Source organism: Psammomys obesus, unplaced genomic scaffold (assembly GCF_907164565.1).
Source record: "Psammomys obesus unplaced genomic scaffold, mPsaObe1.curated_primary_1811, whole genome shotgun sequence".
Lineage (NCBI taxonomy): Eukaryota > Metazoa > Chordata > Mammalia > Rodentia > Muridae > Psammomys > Psammomys obesus.
Genome location: NW_026585626.1, coordinates 15,648,538 through 15,667,390, shown reverse-complemented (window position 1 = coordinate 15,667,390; position 18,853 = coordinate 15,648,538). Strand labels below are relative to the sequence as shown.

The 18,853-nt window shown below is 41.8% G+C and overlaps 2 protein-coding genes across 7 annotated transcripts in view; one reads left to right on the top strand and one right to left on the bottom strand.

Annotated features, from left to right (window-relative positions):
- The window catches only part of Ascc1 (activating signal cointegrator 1 complex subunit 1), a 92,137-nt gene extending 87,031 nt beyond the window's left edge, over nt 1-5,106 (bottom strand). For 2 of the 6 annotated variants that reach the window (XM_055614457.1, XM_055614459.1), the window contains exons 1-3: nt 4,435-5,105; nt 3,579-3,720; nt 1,462-1,561 (exon numbers count right to left, since the gene is read on the bottom strand). In XM_055614457.1, coding sequence (XP_055470432.1) covers nt 1,462-1,561; nt 3,579-3,687 — 209 coding nt within the window. In that variant the 5' untranslated portion in view covers nt 3,688-3,720; nt 4,435-5,105. Of the gene's footprint in view, nt 1-1,461; nt 1,562-3,578; nt 3,721-3,983; nt 4,149-4,434 lie in introns of those variants that run through there. The other 4 variants (XM_055614466.1, XM_055614450.1, XM_055614456.1 and 1 more) reach the window with 4 other exon arrangements.
- Nucleotides 4,207-18,853, top strand: Anapc16 (anaphase promoting complex subunit 16). The gene is made up of 4 exons (XM_055614486.1): nt 4,207-4,378; nt 11,276-11,442; nt 16,114-16,188; nt 18,510-18,853. The coding sequence occupies exons 2-4, from the start codon at nt 11,301-11,303 to the stop codon at nt 18,623-18,625; spliced, it is 333 nt and encodes a 110-aa protein (XP_055470461.1). The 5' UTR covers nt 4,207-4,378; nt 11,276-11,300; the 3' UTR covers nt 18,626-18,853.

Sequence of the window (18,853 nt, the reverse complement as noted above, 5' to 3'; positions counted from 1 at the left end):
CACCACACAGACGAACTCAAAGGCTAGGGAAACCAGGGCACATAGAAGGAACTGAAAAAATCAGATGGGTATTCTAACCCTAAGCACAGACAGAGAAAAAGTAATATAAGCTACAGAGAGAGAGGAAAAAAAAGGAAGAAGGGAAAGGGAAAATACAAAATCACCTAAGGCATGATCATAATTTTGGCCATTGCTTTAACAAACCAGAATTCCATCTCCAGTGGAAAACCACTGACAGAGTTTTTTTAGTGTATTATGAATGTGCATGTGCATATACATAAGTGTATATATGGGTACGCCTGCCACAGCATGTTGAACAAAGGTCAGAGAAAAACTCTGTGGTGTTGGTTTCTGCTGTCCACCTCTACAAAGTTTCCAGAATGAACTCAGGTTTCTAGGCATTTATGCTAAGTGCCTTGACCTGCTGAGCCATCTCACCAGCCACCAAAGGTGGACTTTAAGCAAAAGTGGTAAAATAATCAAATTTTCCTTTTAAGAATATTATTCCAAGCCTGGTGAGGTGATGCACATTTGGAATCTCAATAAATGGAAGGCTGAAACAGGAGGATCAGGAGTTCAGGAATTCCATGTCAGCCTCAACTATAAAGAAAGACTATGCCTCAAAAACATTTTTTTTTAAGGGGACGCAGGGAGCTGGAGAGATGGCTCAGTAGTCAAAAGCACTGACTGCTTTCCCAAAGGGCCTGGTTTAGTTTACTAGAACTAACATTGTGGCTAAGAACCATCTCCAGTTCCATGAAATACAGTGACCTCTTCTGGCCTCCACAGGTATACATGTGGTGCACAGACATAGATACAGGCAAAATACCAACTGACAGAAAAACAAATCTCAAAAAAAAAGAAAAATTACTTTTAAATCATTACACTTCCAATTCGAGGTACACTAAAAAGAGATGAGGGATTCAGAGAGACTACTGAGGGCTATTTTAGAAAATCCACAGAAGGGCTGAAGAGATGGTTCAGTGGTTAAGGGCCCTTGCTGCTCTTGCACAGGACCCAGGTTCAGTTCCTGCTATCCACATCAGGTGCCTCACTAGAGTTCCAGAGGTCTCAACAAGCTCCTCTATTCTCCTTAGGTACCAGACACATAGGTGCACATATACATACATACATACATACATACATACATACATACATACATACATACATGGCAGCATTACACATACACGTTAAATATTTTTTAAAAGAAATCCATAGAAAAGAAAGGGGTAGCAGTGAAGATAAATGGTAGAGTCAAAGGATATTTAAAAGTAAAAGTCAACAGGATGTGGCAATAAGCACAAAATGATTATATTAATCTGTAATCAGTCCTCTGACATTTCAGGACACAAAACACTAAACTCTAATCATCAGTAATCAAGTATCACAGTAAATGTGACAGACTGAAGAGGCGGCTTCCTGCTGAGTTCCCTAAAACTGATGGGGCACTCAGTCACTCACTTGTAGAGCAGGCTAGGGGCAATGACAGTAGACCGGAATCCTTGAGGGGTCTGCTCCACCTCATAGGCATCGCAGGGCTCATCAGAGTATTCCATAGAGTCTGCAAAGAAACCAGAACACCTTTGAATGCCGCTGCTCAATGAAAAACAGCCCCCTCCTTAGCTCTCTGGGTTTAAGGAGGCAAGTACAAGTACAAAGAACAGCCTGACTATTGCTTTAGTACCAGTGTGTTTACAGGAGAAATAAAGAATAAAAAGAAGAAGCTGGAGAAATGGCTCAGCAGTTAGGAGCACTCTCTGCTCTTCCAGAGGTCCTGAGTTCAATTCCCAGCAACCACATGGTGGTTTACAACCATCTATACTGGCATCTGTTGTCCTCTTCTGGAATGCAGATGTACATGCAGATAGAGTACTTATACATAAAAAATAAATAATAAAAAGAACACAATAGTTATTTTAAAGCCTTCATTCTCAGAAGCTTGGGAAAGCAGTATATATATACCAAATATTTAGCTGCTTTCTCTTAGAAAGTTAAGGTTCTAAACATGTTTTACTATTGTTCTGTTGAGATGAAGTTCACACAAAACAAATCCTTTTTATGTCTAGAAGTCAGTACTTTTTAATATTATGATACAAAATTACTTCAACAAATTATGAATAAGAATGATACTGGGAGAACTTATTCCATAAAATCTCAACATAGAAAAGAGAGGCCAGGCAGACTGACATACACCTGAAGAAGTCCCAGCATTTGGGAGGCTGAGGCAGGAAGAGCACTAGCCTGAGCTACGTAGTAAGGAGAGGTGGGGAGAGAAAGAATCAGAATAAAAAACAGGACCTCAAAGCTCAAGGATGACTGCAGACAGTAAAAAGAATCAAAGGGAAAGTGATCCCCAAGGTTTAGGGCTCAGTGGAAAATCTCAGGAACCAAAAAGGAAAAGTTGCAAAGAACCTGAGAGGCCCTGTTTATGCATTAACACTAACCTCACGGTTTCATTACCCTGAAAATATTTATCAGCCACCTCAACTATTCAGTTTACAAAATTACTGTATGTTAAAATACAGTTGTGTCTTTGGAACTATTAACACATGACTACAAAGAAAAAAACATAATCATAATATTTAACATCATCTGACACTGTACTAAATCCTTCACCTATTTATTTCAATAATTCATATCTTAGCCAGACATGGTGGTGCACCCCTTTAATTCCAGCATTGGGGAGACAGAGGCAGGTGGATCTCTATTAAGTTAAGGCCAGCCTGATCTACATAGTGAGTTCCAGGACAGCCAGGGCTACATAATAGAGAGACTCTGCCTCAAAAATAAATAAATAGATAGATAAATAAATAAATAAATAAATTTACTTTTTTAAATAACAAAAAAGACAATCATTCCTTGTTTACAATTTCACAGATAAAGGGGCTTGATTTTGCCACAGAACACTAAGAGCTAACAATAATTACTAATAATTACTCCACATGGGGGTTCAACAGTCAAGAGCTCTTACTGCTCTTGTAGGTGACCTGAGTTCAGATGCCAATACTCACACTGGGTGGCTCACAACTACCTGTAAGTCCAGCTCCAGGGGATCCAATACCCTCTTCTGGTTTTTTTGGGCACCCATGATCCCATGTACACACACACATACACACACATATACATGCATACAATCACAAGACACACACACACACACACACACACAGCATACACGGCTCAAACACATCATTGAAAATAAAATAGAGGGGCCTGGAGAGATGGCTCAGAGGTTAAGAACACTGGCTGTTCTTCCAAAGGTCCTGAGTTCAATTCCCAGCAAGCACATCGTGACTCAGAACAACCTACAGTGAGATCTGGTACCCTCTTCAGGTATGTAGGCAGGATGCTGTATAAGTAATAACAAATAAATCTTTAAAAAAAAAATGGAAAAAAATGATTCCACATGGCATTTAAGCCTCTGTACAAGATGAAATATATCTTGACACATGAAATGCAACCAAGAATGCCTCATTTGAGATCAAGTTTGTCAGAACCACTGAACAGCAGCAAAACAAAGAACTGCCCACAGTACAAAGAACATTTTACTTCTCATCTGACCTAAGAGCAACTAGGACTACCTTGATAGAAACCCTCATCTTCTTCATGTCGGTAACTTTTTTCCTGGATAGGATTCTTTCTATAATTCCGTCCATCGATTGTTATAAGCTGTGGACGTAAAACATCCATGACACTTTCGCCAGACGATATTCCGGTAAAGTCCTGAAAAATAAATCCTCCTTTTATCTTTTTTTAAAATTAGATCAGTAAGGGAGGGTGGGATTGGGGAGGGAATGAGGTTTGTGTTATGAAAGCACAGAAAGTCAACGTTGAAGCAATTAACAACAGTCTTATGACTTGGCACCCTGGTGTGGTAGTCCTTTAGCATCCCTTCCGCTTCCCCCTTCCACTTCAAAAAACAAGTTCTGTACAAAAGTAGCCTTTATAAAGTTTCGTTCTGAGCAGGAAGTGGCTGTGGTGCATACTTATCTAATTTTCAAGGACGAAAACGGACTAGCCCTGTGTCATAGAGGTTTGGAGACGGAGAAGTATATATGACTTTCCTGTAATTATCGTGAGAGATGCTTAAGTTCAAAAATATAAAAGGAAATAAAAGCCCCTACGCCTGAAAACACCACCACAGAGTGACCCGGAAGTGTTCTCGGAGAGCTCGCGCTGGTTCAACTCCGGTCACGCCCACTCCACGCATGCGTGCTGGCGCTGCCCTATAAACGCACAGCCACAGGAGCCGGCGCACGCTGACATAAAAATCCCATAGCCCAGGTGGGCGCGCGCAGGCCGCTGTCTACCGCGTAGTGAACGAGGCCGTGCTGCTCGATCAGGGGGCGGGGCCGTCGGTCAGAGTGCACAAGCTACTGAGGTAAGTAGCCCAGGCTTCCAGAACCTTCGGTGAGGTGTTGGCCTTTACGATCCTACCTGCCAAGACTGAGAAGGTGGAAAGAGACCCTGGAGGCTCTCCCGCGCGGGGCGTGTGCAAAGGCGATTTCTTCCGATTGAACGTGCGGGCGGAGGATTGGCGCCTGCGCAGTGGAGCGGCCGCGATCCTTGGCTTCCTCACGAATTGCTGTGGGGGGAGCGTGCCTTGGGTGGAGTTAGCGTGGCTAGGACTTGTGTGCTGCACTTCCCATTTCCAGCACCTTTCTTCATTTCCCCCCAGAGAGAGAGCTGCTGCATCAATTTGGTTTGTATGGTGATCCGTTTGTTCAGGTGGAACGCACTGGAATCATTGTTGGTAGAACCCAACGGTTGTCATAATTAGCCTCCGCACAGGCTCCAAATCGACTTAAGCGTCTGGTTTGTTCTGAGATTTATTTTACGAAGGATCTCTTTTTTTGTTTTGTTTTAAGAAATAAGCGGAAAGTAATTTATGAGTACAAGGTCATCTCTGTCGTACACAAAGTAAGTATTTAACCAAGCCCTACCGTGTCCAACAAATACCATTATTTCTTCGATGAGCGTTTCTGCTGACTTCAGCCGAAACTTCATCAGCAGCATTTAGGAAATTTTTACTGAGTGCCTCCTATGGGCTTGGTAGTCTCCTAGAAGGCAGAATTGTGTACTTCAAACTATAAGAAAAGAAGGTAGAACGGACTGACCTTCATGACTCCAACCGTGCCTGACCCCGGAAGTCTAAGCTGAGCTGCCAGCTCTTGTTCTATGTATAAATCATTCACCCAGGAAACACTGCGGTAAGGGTTTTATACGGTGCCTCAGGCATACAAAGGTAATTTGTCTTTTGCTTTCCAAAATCACAGGATTCTTTTCACTGCCTCACACATGCTGAGGCAAATGTTCAACCACTGAACTGTATATCGCTAGATCCAAGATCGCAGGTTAGATTTTTACATGTGTGAGTTCCCATGCATGTGGAGGCGTGAAGCCATGTCTGCTGTCTTCATAGCTTTTCATACCTTCTCTGAGCTCAGAATGGTCCATTGCTGCTAACCTAGCTAACCATCTTGCTATGGGAATCACTTAGTGTTCCTTCCCAAGTGCTGGGATTTACAGGCAGCTGCCATACCTTCAAAGCTTTTAAGTGAATTCAAAGGATCCCCAACTCCTCCAGAGCAAGCACTTCATCCATTGAGCCATCTCCCCAGCCCCAATGCAGGATTCTTAATAAGATCATAAACAAAAGTGAATGTACTGACTGAGGATGTAGCCCAGTGTTAGAATGTGTAAAGTATTTAATAGATAATACTGTCTGCATCCTGAGCAGACCCTTCCAGAAGTTTAACATAGCTGTTTCAAAGAGAATTTGAACCTTCTGTATGTGTTGGAACATAATAAGTATGAAAAAAAAACTGGATCTGCATAGGGAAATCTGGGTGTGGTAATGCATATCTGTAATAGTAGGCCAAACCAAGAGAATCTGGAATTGAAGACCACCCTGGGCTATAAGGCAAGAGCCCTAAAAAAAAAAAAAATAAATAAATCAAGAGCCAGTATCTATTACTGATTTGTTTTTGGTCTAAGAAGTAGTGTTTTCTAAGCCTGCAGCTATTCTAGTTGCTAAGCCTGTATTTAATCTTCATAACACTTCTGTAAGGTAGATACTGTTATTGATTCCATTTTATAGGTGAGGCATCCAAGGAACAGAAAAGTTAACTGATTTGTCCAGTCACATAGCAAAGCCAGAATACAGACCCAGGCAAGCAGGTTTTTGGTTTTTTGTTTTTAATAGTAGTCAGTTCTTAAAGTTTACTTATTTGTATGTGTATGTGAGAGAGTGAGAGAGCAAGAGGTCAGAAGAGGGCAGCAGGTACTCCACAGCTGGAGTTGCAGGTATATATGAGCCACCAAACATGGGTATTGGGAACCTAACTCCAGTCCTCTGCAAGAACAGCAAACACTCTTAACCTCTGAGCCAACTCTTCAACACTCCACCGTAGTCCTTAATCACTGTGCTAACCAGCCAGGCACAGCAGCAGCAGCACATCAACAAGACATTGCAGGGTTGGAGAGATGGCTCAGAGGTTAAGAGCACTGGCTGCTCTTCGAGAGGTCCTGAGTTCAATTCCCAGCAATCACATGATGGGCTCACAACCATCTATAATGAAAAGTGATGCCCTCTTCTGGCATGCAGGTCTACAGGCAGACAGAACATTGTATACATAATAAATAAATAACTCTTTTAAAAAAAATAAAAATTAAAAAAATAAGACATTGCTTCAAGAATTAACTGACCTTTAGGAAATCAGGGCTCCCTGTGAACTACAGAAGCATCCTCTGAACATGTTTAAGTATGTGGCTGCTTAGTTAACCCTAAGCTCAACATTTATAATCTAGGCTTTGTTGTTCTGTTTACCCCTTAATGGTGACATCCAAAACCTAGAGACTGAGGTATAGCTCAGGGTGGAACATGTGCTTAACAGACACAGGGCCTGGTTTTCATTTCCAGCACCAGAAAGAAAAGAAAGAAACAAACCTTAAACAAATCTTTAGAACCGGGCGTCTCACAAGTGTGTCTCTCCATCTCCGCAGAAGACAGCTGATTTTAAGTGAACCTTGTGCTGGTTCTGCATTGTTTTCCACCCGGACTGTTTTGTATATGGAGCTTTTGTTCTGAGAATTAGGAAGAAAATAGGATGAAAGGACTTTCCTTTGATGACCTTCAGCTTAGAATAGTCACTATGGCTAGCCTTTGAAGCTAACTGGCAGGCACTTGGGTGCTCTGTGGAGCGGCTGATCTCAAAATACAAAATACAAAGCATTAGCAACTAAACAGAATATTACCAGGGTGGAAGTTGAGAAGATCAGAATTTAAAGTCTTAGTTGAGAAGAATAAACAGTTCCTAGTGGGTTCTGCTCTGAACTGGGGGGAAGTAAAGCCAGAGCTGCTCTCCAGAGAGAGGCTAAGTGGTCTGTATGCTTCATTTGAATCCCACCAGGGATAGCTTAGTGACTTGGACACCATTCATTAATACTTAAGTCTTTTTAAGGAAAATTTAAACTTTACCAGGCTACATTCCTAGTCATTGTGGTACAAAGGAGCAGTCTTAAATTCCACATGAAAAATTACTTTCCTTAATGAATACAAGTCAATTCTGAAAGTAACCTAAAAGCAAAATTAAGAGCATTATCAATGAGCTGGGCATGGATGGCCACACTTTTTATACCAGCACTAAGATGCGGATGGAACTCTGAATTTGAAGCCATCCTGACAACCAGGACTACACAGTGAGATTGTTTCAAAAAAAAAAAAAAAAAAAGGAACAAGATCATTATTTACTTTGCATTTCTTTTTATTTATAATAGCCTTAGGCCTGTTTTAACAACTAGATCTTATCATCTATGTTAACCCATTCATATTAATCTATGTGTTACCACATTTTTTAGTATAAGTTTTCCCATTTGTTTATTTATTTATTTATTTATTTATTTATTTATTTAATCCATTTACAGCCTGACCCTAGCCCCCTCACTCCTCCAAGTCCTACCCTTATCACCCCCTCACCCCCTCTCCTCAGAGAAGGGGAGTCCCCCAAGGGGTACCAACCCACCCGTGTACCTCAAGTTGCAGCTGGACTAAGTGCATCCTCTCCCACTGAGGCTAGAAAAGGCAGCCCAGCTAGAGGAAAGGGATCCAAGAGCAAGCAACAGAGTCAGAGACAGCCCCTACTCCCATTAGTAGGGACCCACATGATGACCAAGCTGCACTTCTGCTACATGTGTGTAGAGGGTCTAGGTCCAGCTTGGTGGTTCAGTCTCTGAGCCACCATGGGCCCAGGTTAGTTTACTCTGTAGGTCTTCTTATGGTGTTCTTGACCTCTCCAGGATCCCTCTATCCTTCCTCCTATGCCGAGAGCTCAGCCTATTGTTTAGCTGTGGATCTCTGCATCTATCTCCATTAGCTGCTGGCAGAAGCATCTCAGGAAACAGTTATGCTAGGCTTCTGTCTGCAAGCATAGCAGAGTATCATTAATAATGTCAGAGGTTAGCTCTTTTTCATAGGGTAGGTCTCAAGTTGGGCTAGTCATTGGTTTGCCATTCCCTCAATCTCTGTTCCATCTTTATCCCTACACTTCTAATAGGCAAGTCTAAGGTTTTATGGGTGGTTTGGTGTCTCCCTCCCTCCACTGGTAACTTCAGGCTCCATATTCACCACTGCTAGAAGTCTCAGCTAGGGTCACCCTCATAGATTCCCAGGAGCTTCTCCTCCCAGAGAGACAGGGCACATACACCGATTCCCGTTCTCTCTCCTGGTCTTCTCTCACCCCCCATTCCCATTCCCCATACCTGATTTCCAGTTACCATTACCCTCTCCACCCCCTCTTACACCCATTCCCTCTTTCTATCTACTTCGGATGTCTATTTTACTTCCCCTTCTTAGTGAGGTTCGAGCATCTTCCTTTGGGCCCTCCCTGGCTGCTTTGGGTTTGTGGATTGTAGCATGGTTTTCCTGTACTTTATGGCTAATATGTACTTATAAATGAGTACATACCATATGTCTCTTTCTGGGTCTGAATGAAGGTAACCACCTCACTCAGGATGATATTTTCTAGTTCCATCCATTTGCCTACAAATTGCATGGTGTCTTTGTTTTTAATAGCTTTTTAATTTGCATTTATAACAAGCTGATAGTCTGATAACAGCCTTACCATTTCCTTTCCCTACATCACTGTTCATCAGTACAATCTATGACCAACCACATGATGGAACTAGATACCAGGCTCTGCTTCTCTGGCAACTACATGTCACTGCCACATAGTTAGGACACAGCAGCCACCATCTCAAACATCATGTCATTTTCCTTAGAAGGACACTAGATGCTCTGGACATAAAGGATTTATAGTAACATAGCATTCTCTAGTATTTTCTGTTTTAAATTTTTTTCAATCATTTACAATTGAAACTAGAGCATGAAATGCTCAAAACTTGCGCTCTTCCAAACCTTTAACTTTTTCTAGAGGGAAAATAAGTAAAAACTATTCAGCAAAATTCTTCCTGACCATGAGAGGGGAGTCATGGGTTTTGCTGATGTTGGTTTTGGGTTTTTTAGGGATTCTGTGTATCTCAGCCTGGCCATGAACTTGATATATAACCAAAAATGACAGTGAGCTTCTGATTCTCCCATCTCTGCCTTCCAGGTGCCAGAATTTTACTTCTGTACCACCATGCCTTGTTTATGTTGTGCTATAAACTGAACCCAGGGTTTCCCATATACTAGGCAAGCACTGCTAACTGGACAGCATCCTCAGCCCTGGAGAGTTTGTTTTAAAGATCATTTTTAATCCACACGTGGTGGCACATGGCTGTAATCCTAACACTTGGGAAGCTGACACAGTGTAGGTTGCCATGAGTTTCATTAAGGCTGGGCCAAGGTATGTAAGTTCCAGGCTAGCAAATCCTCTAGCCTCGTGTGCGGTGGCACACGCCTGTAATCTTAGCACTGGGGGAGATAGAGGCAGACATACCTCTGTGTAGAACAGCAAAGAGTACACACAGAAATTCTGTCTCAAAAAAAGAGAAAAAAGACCTTCTCTATAAATAGATAAATAAGTAAGTAGCCATTTTTTTAAAATGCTAAAATCTATGTAATATAAAAATTATCCAGTGTCTCTTGTTATTGAAACACACTCTTGGCTATGTAGTCCAGGCTTCACAATCCTCTACCTTAGCCTCCTCTGTAACAGGAACATATCAGTGTACTCCACTACTCCCCATGTAAAGCCATTTGTTTACTTAAATACTAGAATCTTTATCCAGAGAGAAACTACTAACCACTTTTGTTGAAATATTATTTAACATTTAAAAAATGGAGATATGTAGCTCCTCAGTTACATTAACAGGCACAACCTGAGGCTCATGTTGGACAGAGCCATATTGGACAGACCTAGATTGTCAGAACATTTCCATGGTAACAGTGTTCTAGATTGCATAATCATGGTACTAAACATTTTTAAATCATTCACTTTATAATCTTCCTATGCTTTTGAGGCCATATCTTGTTCTAAAGTTTTGTGGGACATCATGTATTCAGTCTGGGTTTTCTGATATGACACAGAATGCCCACAGATGCTGAATTCATAAACAGCCATGGTTTCTGAGATTAATTCCTGAATTATTTTGTTCCAGTTTTTGGGTGCCATCAAGTGTTAGATTTAGGCATTACATGTAGATGAAAAGGTTTTAACAATCTCTTAATGAAAGTGCCAAAACATATTTCCTAACTGATCTCCCTTCCTTGGGAAGAGAACACAGTGTTATTCTGAACTTCTACTTGGAAAACTTGATAACTGAACTTCTTGGTATGATTTGGTGAGAAATGTACCCAAGACAAACTATCCTGTGGAGCAGTATTATTTTATCCTTGGTCCATTTCTGCCTTGGCACTACCTTCATAACTTATAAATTAGCCACATTCAATCTCAAATGGCACAGTTTGCTAATAGGGGAAAGTAGGAGTCTTTAAAGAGGAAGCCTTTTTTTTTTTCCTCCAGCCAGGGTTTCTCTGTAGCCTTGGCAGTCCTAGAACTTGCTCTATAGACCAGGCAGGCTGGCCTCAAACTCAGAGATCTGTCTGCTTCAGCCTCCCAAGTGCTTGAAATAAAGGCGTGCACCACCATGCCTGTTTGCAAGCTATTAAACCTGTTTTTACTTCAAAACCCAGGTAACATTATAAAAGACTGTGTAAGGATAGAGGATAGGAAAAACTAGCCCTGCTGGGCTAAAACGAAATATTGTTGATCTGTTTTTTATAAACTTGTCAATTGCTGTTTTTTTGTTTTTTGTTTTTTTGTTTTTTTTCCTCTAGTGAAGAGAGAATTCTACTGGAGGGAATGGCTGCCTCCTCATCCTCGTCTTCAGCTGGTGGGGTCAGTGGAAGTTCTGTCACTGGATCTGGTTTCAGTGTGTCAGACCTTGCCCCACCACGGAAAGCTCTGTTCACCTATCCTAAAGGAGCTGGAGAGATGTTAGAAGGTGATCTCATGCTGCATTTGCTGAGTAATTAGCGTTAGACCTTCAGTGCATGTGCAATGTAAAGAAGCCAGGACTCAGATTCCGGCTGGATTTCTTTAAGCCAAAGCTTCTGAGTAACTGACCAGAATTAGCATTGGAGCCAGGAACCTTATTGACCTCTTGACTTGACTTGTTTTGACACCTGTTTGATATATTTCCTTTTTTTAGTGTCTACAGATAAATTAACCCCACCAGAGAGGCCTGAAGGGGAAATAAAAGCTCTGTGAAGGTGACTGTTAGGGCCCACATCGCTGTGTGACACTATGGTTTTTATAGCACTAGAGACAGATTTGCAGCCACCATCTTATCACACCTTTGCAGACTGGCTGGCCAGAAATAGGTCACAGGCAGTAGTCATGAAACACCACTGATGACTGGAATGCATCAGATTCATGTTATGCTAGACAGGTAATTCATTGTAGGAGCATAAAACTCATGAAGACATTTAAAATGAGCATGTTTTGCTAGGCAGACAGATCTCTGAACTGTATGTAGGCCAACCAGGACTGTACAAAGAGACCCTTTTTCTTTTTTAAAAAGATAAAATGCACATGCCTGGGCATGTGACACATTCGGGCCCTCGAGATCCTGATTTAGCCTAGGACAATGTCCAGGACATTCTCATGAGGGAGTCTTCTCATATTTTAAAAAACTGACCAAAAAAAAGAAAACACATACCTCATCAACGACTCAAAATCCACTTGAGTCAAGCATTTTTGTATTGAATTATAAAATGATCCCTTTTTTTGCTTTAAATCTTGTGTATTTGCATGAATATATTTTAAATTAATTAGGAGATGTCTCTGAGAAAGATACAAACTATATTTGGAGGCTGGCTTTTTTGGGGTGATCATTATGTATTTATATCATTAAAAATATATCATTAAAAGATTAAAAAAAAAGTTTTGAGTTAAACTATGACAAACAGTATAACTGATTCTTTTTTCTTGTGGAGTTGGGGATTGAACCCAATGGCCTTATACATTCTAGACAAGCACTCTTTGACCCAGCTGCATGCCTGGCAGACTTTAATACACAAGGCTCTGGGGTGGTTTGCATCTAATTGGTAGGGAAGCAGCAGGCCAGGTGTGGTATAGAAGGTGGCCTCTCAGGCATGCATACTTCTGCTCTTGCTTTTTTATTGTCTCCATTTGTGTTACTATCCAAGTTGGTATCACCAAGTCTGACTGGACGTAGTGTCCCTATTTGGCACTAAAAGTAAATGACAACTTCAGCTTTCTGCAGCAGAGATGTGGTTAAGGAAGTTTGCCACAAAACAAATGACAAGTTGAAGGCACTCAAGCTCTTAATGAGCTTTATAGAGCAGAAGAGAATCCATGCTTAACACTGCTTCAAGTCATATAAGTCTTAAGCTAATGTCCTAACAGGTTTCTATCTGGCCATTTTCATTACCTCATTGAGGAATTGAGTGAGTTCTAATATAGCATGGATTTAGCACAGTTACCTTCACAGTGCACAGTTGTGGCCCTCTTTTGTCCAAGTGTCTCCAGTGATTTTAAAAGCTGCTTACCCTTAAAGACAGACTGAAAAACAACTGACTTTGCCAAATCAAGTATCTGACATACTGTTTAATATTGAGAAAACAGAAGAGAGACCGGTGAGATGGCTCAGCTGGTAAAAGGTACCTGCCAACAAGCCTGACTTTAATCCCTGGGTCTCATGGTGGAAGGAGAGGACTGACTTCCAAAAGTTGTTCTCTGACTTCCCCATGAGTACCCATAAATAAATGTCAATTTTAAGAAAATGAAAAGACCACCAGTACCCCACAGTATCTGCTGGGGTTTGGTTGTGCTTCACCTCCCGTGTTATACCGCCTCTATTCCACACCCATGCCTCATCTCCATGGATACAGACATCAACAGGTGCTCAGGTTTCTCATGTGAAACGACATGGTACTTACAGATAATTTATTCCATGTAGCACTCCTAAATGTGATGTCAGAGTTCAGTGTGTACTGTTGCACATAAATATGTGTGCATCAAAGCATTTTAATTATTCTTCGTTGTAGATTTTTTTTAGTCTTGTGTAGTCTAGGCTGATCTCTAACTCCATGAACTCCTTATCCTCCTCCTTTTCTCTCCCAAGTGCTGAGATTACAGACATATACTACTATTCTGGTTTGTTCCATGTAGGGGACCAAACCCAACAGTGCCAGCTGAGCTACATCCCCAGCTCCCATTTTTCTTCCATTAGTGTAATGGAAGAAGAAAATAGAAATAAACCATGTTGATAGAGTCAAGTAACCTAGCACCCAGGAGGCTGAGGTAGGAGAATTGCTGTGAGTTCAATGAAAGCCTGGGCTACATAGAGACTTCCGTGCCAACCTGGGCAAAGACCGAGACTTTCCAAAGGTTGCCTTTGAGAGGAAAGCACAAAAGCATTTAGGAGTCAAGGTTAGGTCATGATCCCAACAGGTTCAACTTGATGTTGCCTACTCCCAAATCTAGGGTATAAATTTCAGCAACCTGCACTAATCTCAGAGAAACGTCTTGGTGCATCTGCTGTCTGCTAAAAGCAGCACACAGCAAGCTTTACCAGTCTCCTGTCCTTGGCTAAGATTGTTCTCAGCCAGTCATTAGCGAGCAAATTACAGGCTACCTTCCAGCCCAGAAGTGGCTGTTATTTTAGGGACCTCACAGGTCACTGATATATAAATCACCTGAGATTGTCTCATTTCCTACTGTGAAGTAATACCTTTTAAATGAATTTTCTTAGCATTGATTTAATGGAATTGGTGATAGAGTTAAATTGGGGCTGTTTACTGAACTTTTTCAGCACATAAAATCTTTGCTTGTCCCTTAAGAGGAAAGCTGGTACACTACTGACTGTCTTGATGATTATAAACATGTTGTCTCAGGTCATTCTCTCTGGAGTCATTCTCTCTGGAGAAATCCCAGCCTTTAGATTGGTAGATGCTACATCTGATAGGATGTTGTTTAAGAAGCAGTGGGTTTTGTAGTTAATGCAGAGCTTCAGGAATGCGTGCTAAGGCCTCAAGTGTGGGAGAGTGATACCAAGACACCTTTTTGAAAGGTGAGCTTCTGTCTTTCTTTGGAATTCATTACCAAGAAGGATAGGCCAGTGTGATAACTTTAGCACCTTATCTTATTGATTTCATGAGGATGGAAGGCAGCACTTCCAAGAGCCTCCCCAGACGTTACTTGATCCTTACCAGTCCATAATTCCCACTTCCTGCAGTTCAGGATCAAACCACTTGGTGGGCCAGCTCTACTTCTCTGTTTTGTTCTTTGCAAAGTAAACCCTGAGCTGTAGTTGAGTTCTTTAAGAAGGATGCTAATGTGTTTACATGCAAGAACATAATAAATTGCATTGAAGTTCCCACTGCTGTCTGCTCTTACCTAGATACACTTGATGATATCATGAGCTTGTCTTTACTCCAGTCAGAAGCAAGGGGTATACCTGGCATGGCAGTGTTCTAGGCTTGACCTCCACCACCTCAAGATTGAAAAGCCAGGGGTGGAAAAAAAGACTTGAACTTAATAGACTACTTATCCTAAGAGTGACATATATCAACACATACACACAAACACACACATCTGTCTTTCTATCCCTGGCTCTCTTTCTCTGGCACTGAATTGAAGATAGTATTAGCAGGAAGCCCTTTTTGTTATTGTTCACACCACTCAGAGTCAGTATCTGTATTTTTCCTTTTGATTACCGGGACTTGTAAAGAAAGGTTTGCTGCCTGAAACTCAGCATGAGGCCGGAGTATGTTAGTGTCTCCCTGTCACTTAATACCCAAGACACAGCAATCCATGACTAATGAGTAAGGACTGACATCTAGCAGTGCTGGTGTGAACTCCCACCTTGAGAGGACACCTGTGTCTTCTCTTTCCATTTGTTTGAGAATTTTGGCAATAAAACACTTGGCCTGGGGAGTTTGCTGCCCTTTAAAACATGGAATGTTCCTGCATGAATTGTGTCTTTGGGGATGTGTTTTGCGGGATCAGCCTTTCCACCAATGAGCATTGTAACTGAGCCAGCCACCTTCTTGTTGGCAGTCGTTAGCACCAGCTCAGAGCCCAATTCTGAACTTGCACCATTCCCTTATCACCATTTAAATTGCAGTGCTTGGTTCATTTGGAAAATCAAGGTTGCATTTTGTGTTTACAGAATGAAGTTTCCCAGCAGGGTTTCATGATGGTCTTGATGGTGTAATTTTATATACTAAAAGTCAACAGTTATTTTTCTCATGGCTCTGTCTTCTAGAATGAAAGTGATTGGAGTTCTGTCACAAGTAAGGGCACACAAATACCACAAAGCTGGGTGTGCCAGCTCCCTCATTTGCCTGCTATACAGAAAAGAGCAGGTCAGGAAGTGGGCAGTGGTGCCCAGGTCATCAGGCTTTGGCTTCTTGTTTTTGTTTTCGAAACACTATTTTTGAATTCTCAAACAAGAAAGACTATTTTAATATTCTAGGTATAGAAGAGGTAGCTCTTACATAAGAGCAGTGTTCTAAAGGAACACTTATTCCTTGTTCACACCAGAAACACCTTAGGCCTCAAGTGTAGAGGCAGGGAAAGGATGGACAGCCTCTGTGCTTTTCTAGAAACCGTTAAAGCTATAACACCTGTGCCTTTTCTCTTGTAGATGGCTCTGAGAGGTTCCTCTGTGAATCAGTGTTCAGTTATCAAGTGGCATCCACACTTAAACAGGTGAAACACGGTAAGTACGTGAGCTTCTGTCCTGTACATTCATGGGACACAAGGGACACAAATTCTGAAAGGTTTAAAGAGGACTTCCTAGTGAAGAACATGCTAAGATCTTGTCCAGCTTGAAAATCTACTTGGAGGTTTGATAGGTTCAGTTCTCTAGGGGAGTGAGTCACGGCTTCCTGCTCCTGTTGCCTTTACCTCTCCTTTCTGTGACCTTTTACTACTTCCCTTCATGCAGCACCTTCCTCTAGTGTCTGTAGCACTAGACACTGTAGCCTTAGCCTCTAAACCCTGAGCCATGGGTGACCAAGTCTCCTTTATGCATCAGGGTACCATTTCCCCTTCTGACCATACGTCCTGTGAGACACCATGAGAACGTCTAAGAAGAGTCCTTGTGGCATAACCTGTTTATGTTGCATTTTTGTTTTTAGATGGTCTTGTGATGGCTGGCTTCAGGCTCTAAGACCTTGTGCAGCAGCCCCTGAGTACTTGCGTTATACGCGTGAACCACTAAGTCCATCTCCAGTTGTTAAAGTCTAGCACATATGAGAGTGTGGTGATGGTAATTTTTCTTTTAATTTCTACAGTACCAGGGCTCAAACAAAGAGCATGGCATGTTCTAGCACTGGGGCTCATCCCCAGCCTGTAAAAACTGTGTTGTTGTTGTTGTTGTTGTTGTTATTATTATTATTATTATTATTATTATTATTATTATTATTATTTTCTCATTCTGAAACTATGTAGTCCAGGCTGGCCTGGAACTCTGACCAGTTTCCTGCCTCCACTTCTCAAGTGCTAGGCTTGATCTAGTACTCCTTGCTTCTTTTATTCTCTCTCTCTCTCTCTCTCTCTCTCTCCCTCCCTCCATCCCTCCTCTCTTTCTCTGTCTGTCTGTGTGTGTGTATTTATCTGTGTCTGTCTCTCTCCCCTTCCTCACTGCTTCTACATGAGTGTGTCCTTCTGTCTGTCTCTTTCATGCTCTCGCCCTCTCTTCTTTTTTCTTCTTTTTAATTATACATGTATGTATGCAGTCTGTGTGTGGGTTTTTACAAGTGAGAGCAGGTGCCTCAAGAACCTAGAGATGTCAGATCCTCCTAGAGCTGGAGTCGCAAGTGATTGTGAGCCACCTGATATAGGTGCTGGGAATTGAACTCAGGTCCTCTGTAAGAGCACAAAGTGCTCTGAGCCATCTCTCCGGCCCCTCTCTTTTTTAAATGAAGAAGAGAATTTATTAAGAAATTTTAGGGCAACTGGCTTCGAGTGCCTCTCTTGCTACAGGGAGCTATTTTGCTATAGCAATAAAACCCTGCTTGCCTTTTGTGGGGAAAGGAAGTTTTTACTGTAGATTTAAGGACATGGTAGTACATGTGCACTAGAAAGAGAGACCCTTAGAAATAGGAGAGTACATACCCAAGTATGGGTGTGGACTTCTCAAGAGAGTCACCTGTATTTCTTAATAATTGTATTGAAAATTATTTTAATGTAAAAAGCTTTCCAAGCCACTGAGGCGGCACATGCCTGTAATCCCAACACTCAGGGAAGCAGAATCAGGCAGCTCTCTTTAAGTACGAGGCCTGGTATACAAAGCGAGTCCAGGACAGCCAAGGCTACACAGAGAAACCCTGTCTCCGGAAAAAAATACACATACACAAACAAGCAAACAGCTTTCCAGACTGAAAAAAAAAAAAAGAATATGGAAGCGCCCTCTTGAGATTTGGTTATGGAGAGGGCTGAGTCTGAAGGGAGATAAAGGGATGACAGACTTGGCTGGATTAGCACAGCAAGAGAAAAAAGAACATTCAGATAGAGCCTGGAATGATGGCTCAGCATTTAAGAGCACTAGCTGTTCTTCTAGAAGACCTGGGTTTCATTTATAGCACCTACATGGTGGCTCACAACTATCTATAATTTGTTCCAGGGGATTACATAAATAATAAAAAATAACAATGAGAATGAATGGGTTCAGGAAGACACCTATATGTATGATACATACATGCTCGTACATGTGCACACACACAAAAAGGGCAGTGCACATGGAAGCTGACACAGCTCGGTGTTGGGGCACTTGACCCTGGTTTCAGTCTGCACAATTGCAAGCAAAGGGAAGAAGTAATGCAGATGAATGGAGAATAGTGGAAATGTTTGGGTTTTGTTTGTTTGTTTTTGTTTTTTTCAAAAATTAGTCTTCAGGACCTACTTAAAAAAAGACCCCTTTACTAAATCACAAGTGGAAAGTCCATCTACAGATTAAGACCAGTTGTCATGTTGGTGATTGGTGACAGTCTCATGGGAAATGCCCTATGTGTTCTGTCACTTCTCAACTCTTTACAGATCAGCAGGTTGCTCGGATGGAAAAACTGGCTGGTTTGGTGGAAGAGCTGGAAGCTGATGAGTGGCGGTTTAAACCCATTGAGCAGCTGCTGGGGTTCACACCCTCTTCAAGTTGATGTCACCTGCATGGTCGCCTCTAGGGCACAGCCACCCAGCGATGCACAGCTGTACTGTGAGCTGCATGTCTGAATTCACATCCATACTTGGTTCCTCTGTTTCTCTTAAAAGGCAACAAATGCTCCTGTCAGATGTTGCTGCAATGTTTGTTACATTCTCGTTCTTAAAAGTATTGGACAGCACTTGGGAGTTCCAGGACATCCAGAGCTATACAGAGAGATCCTGTC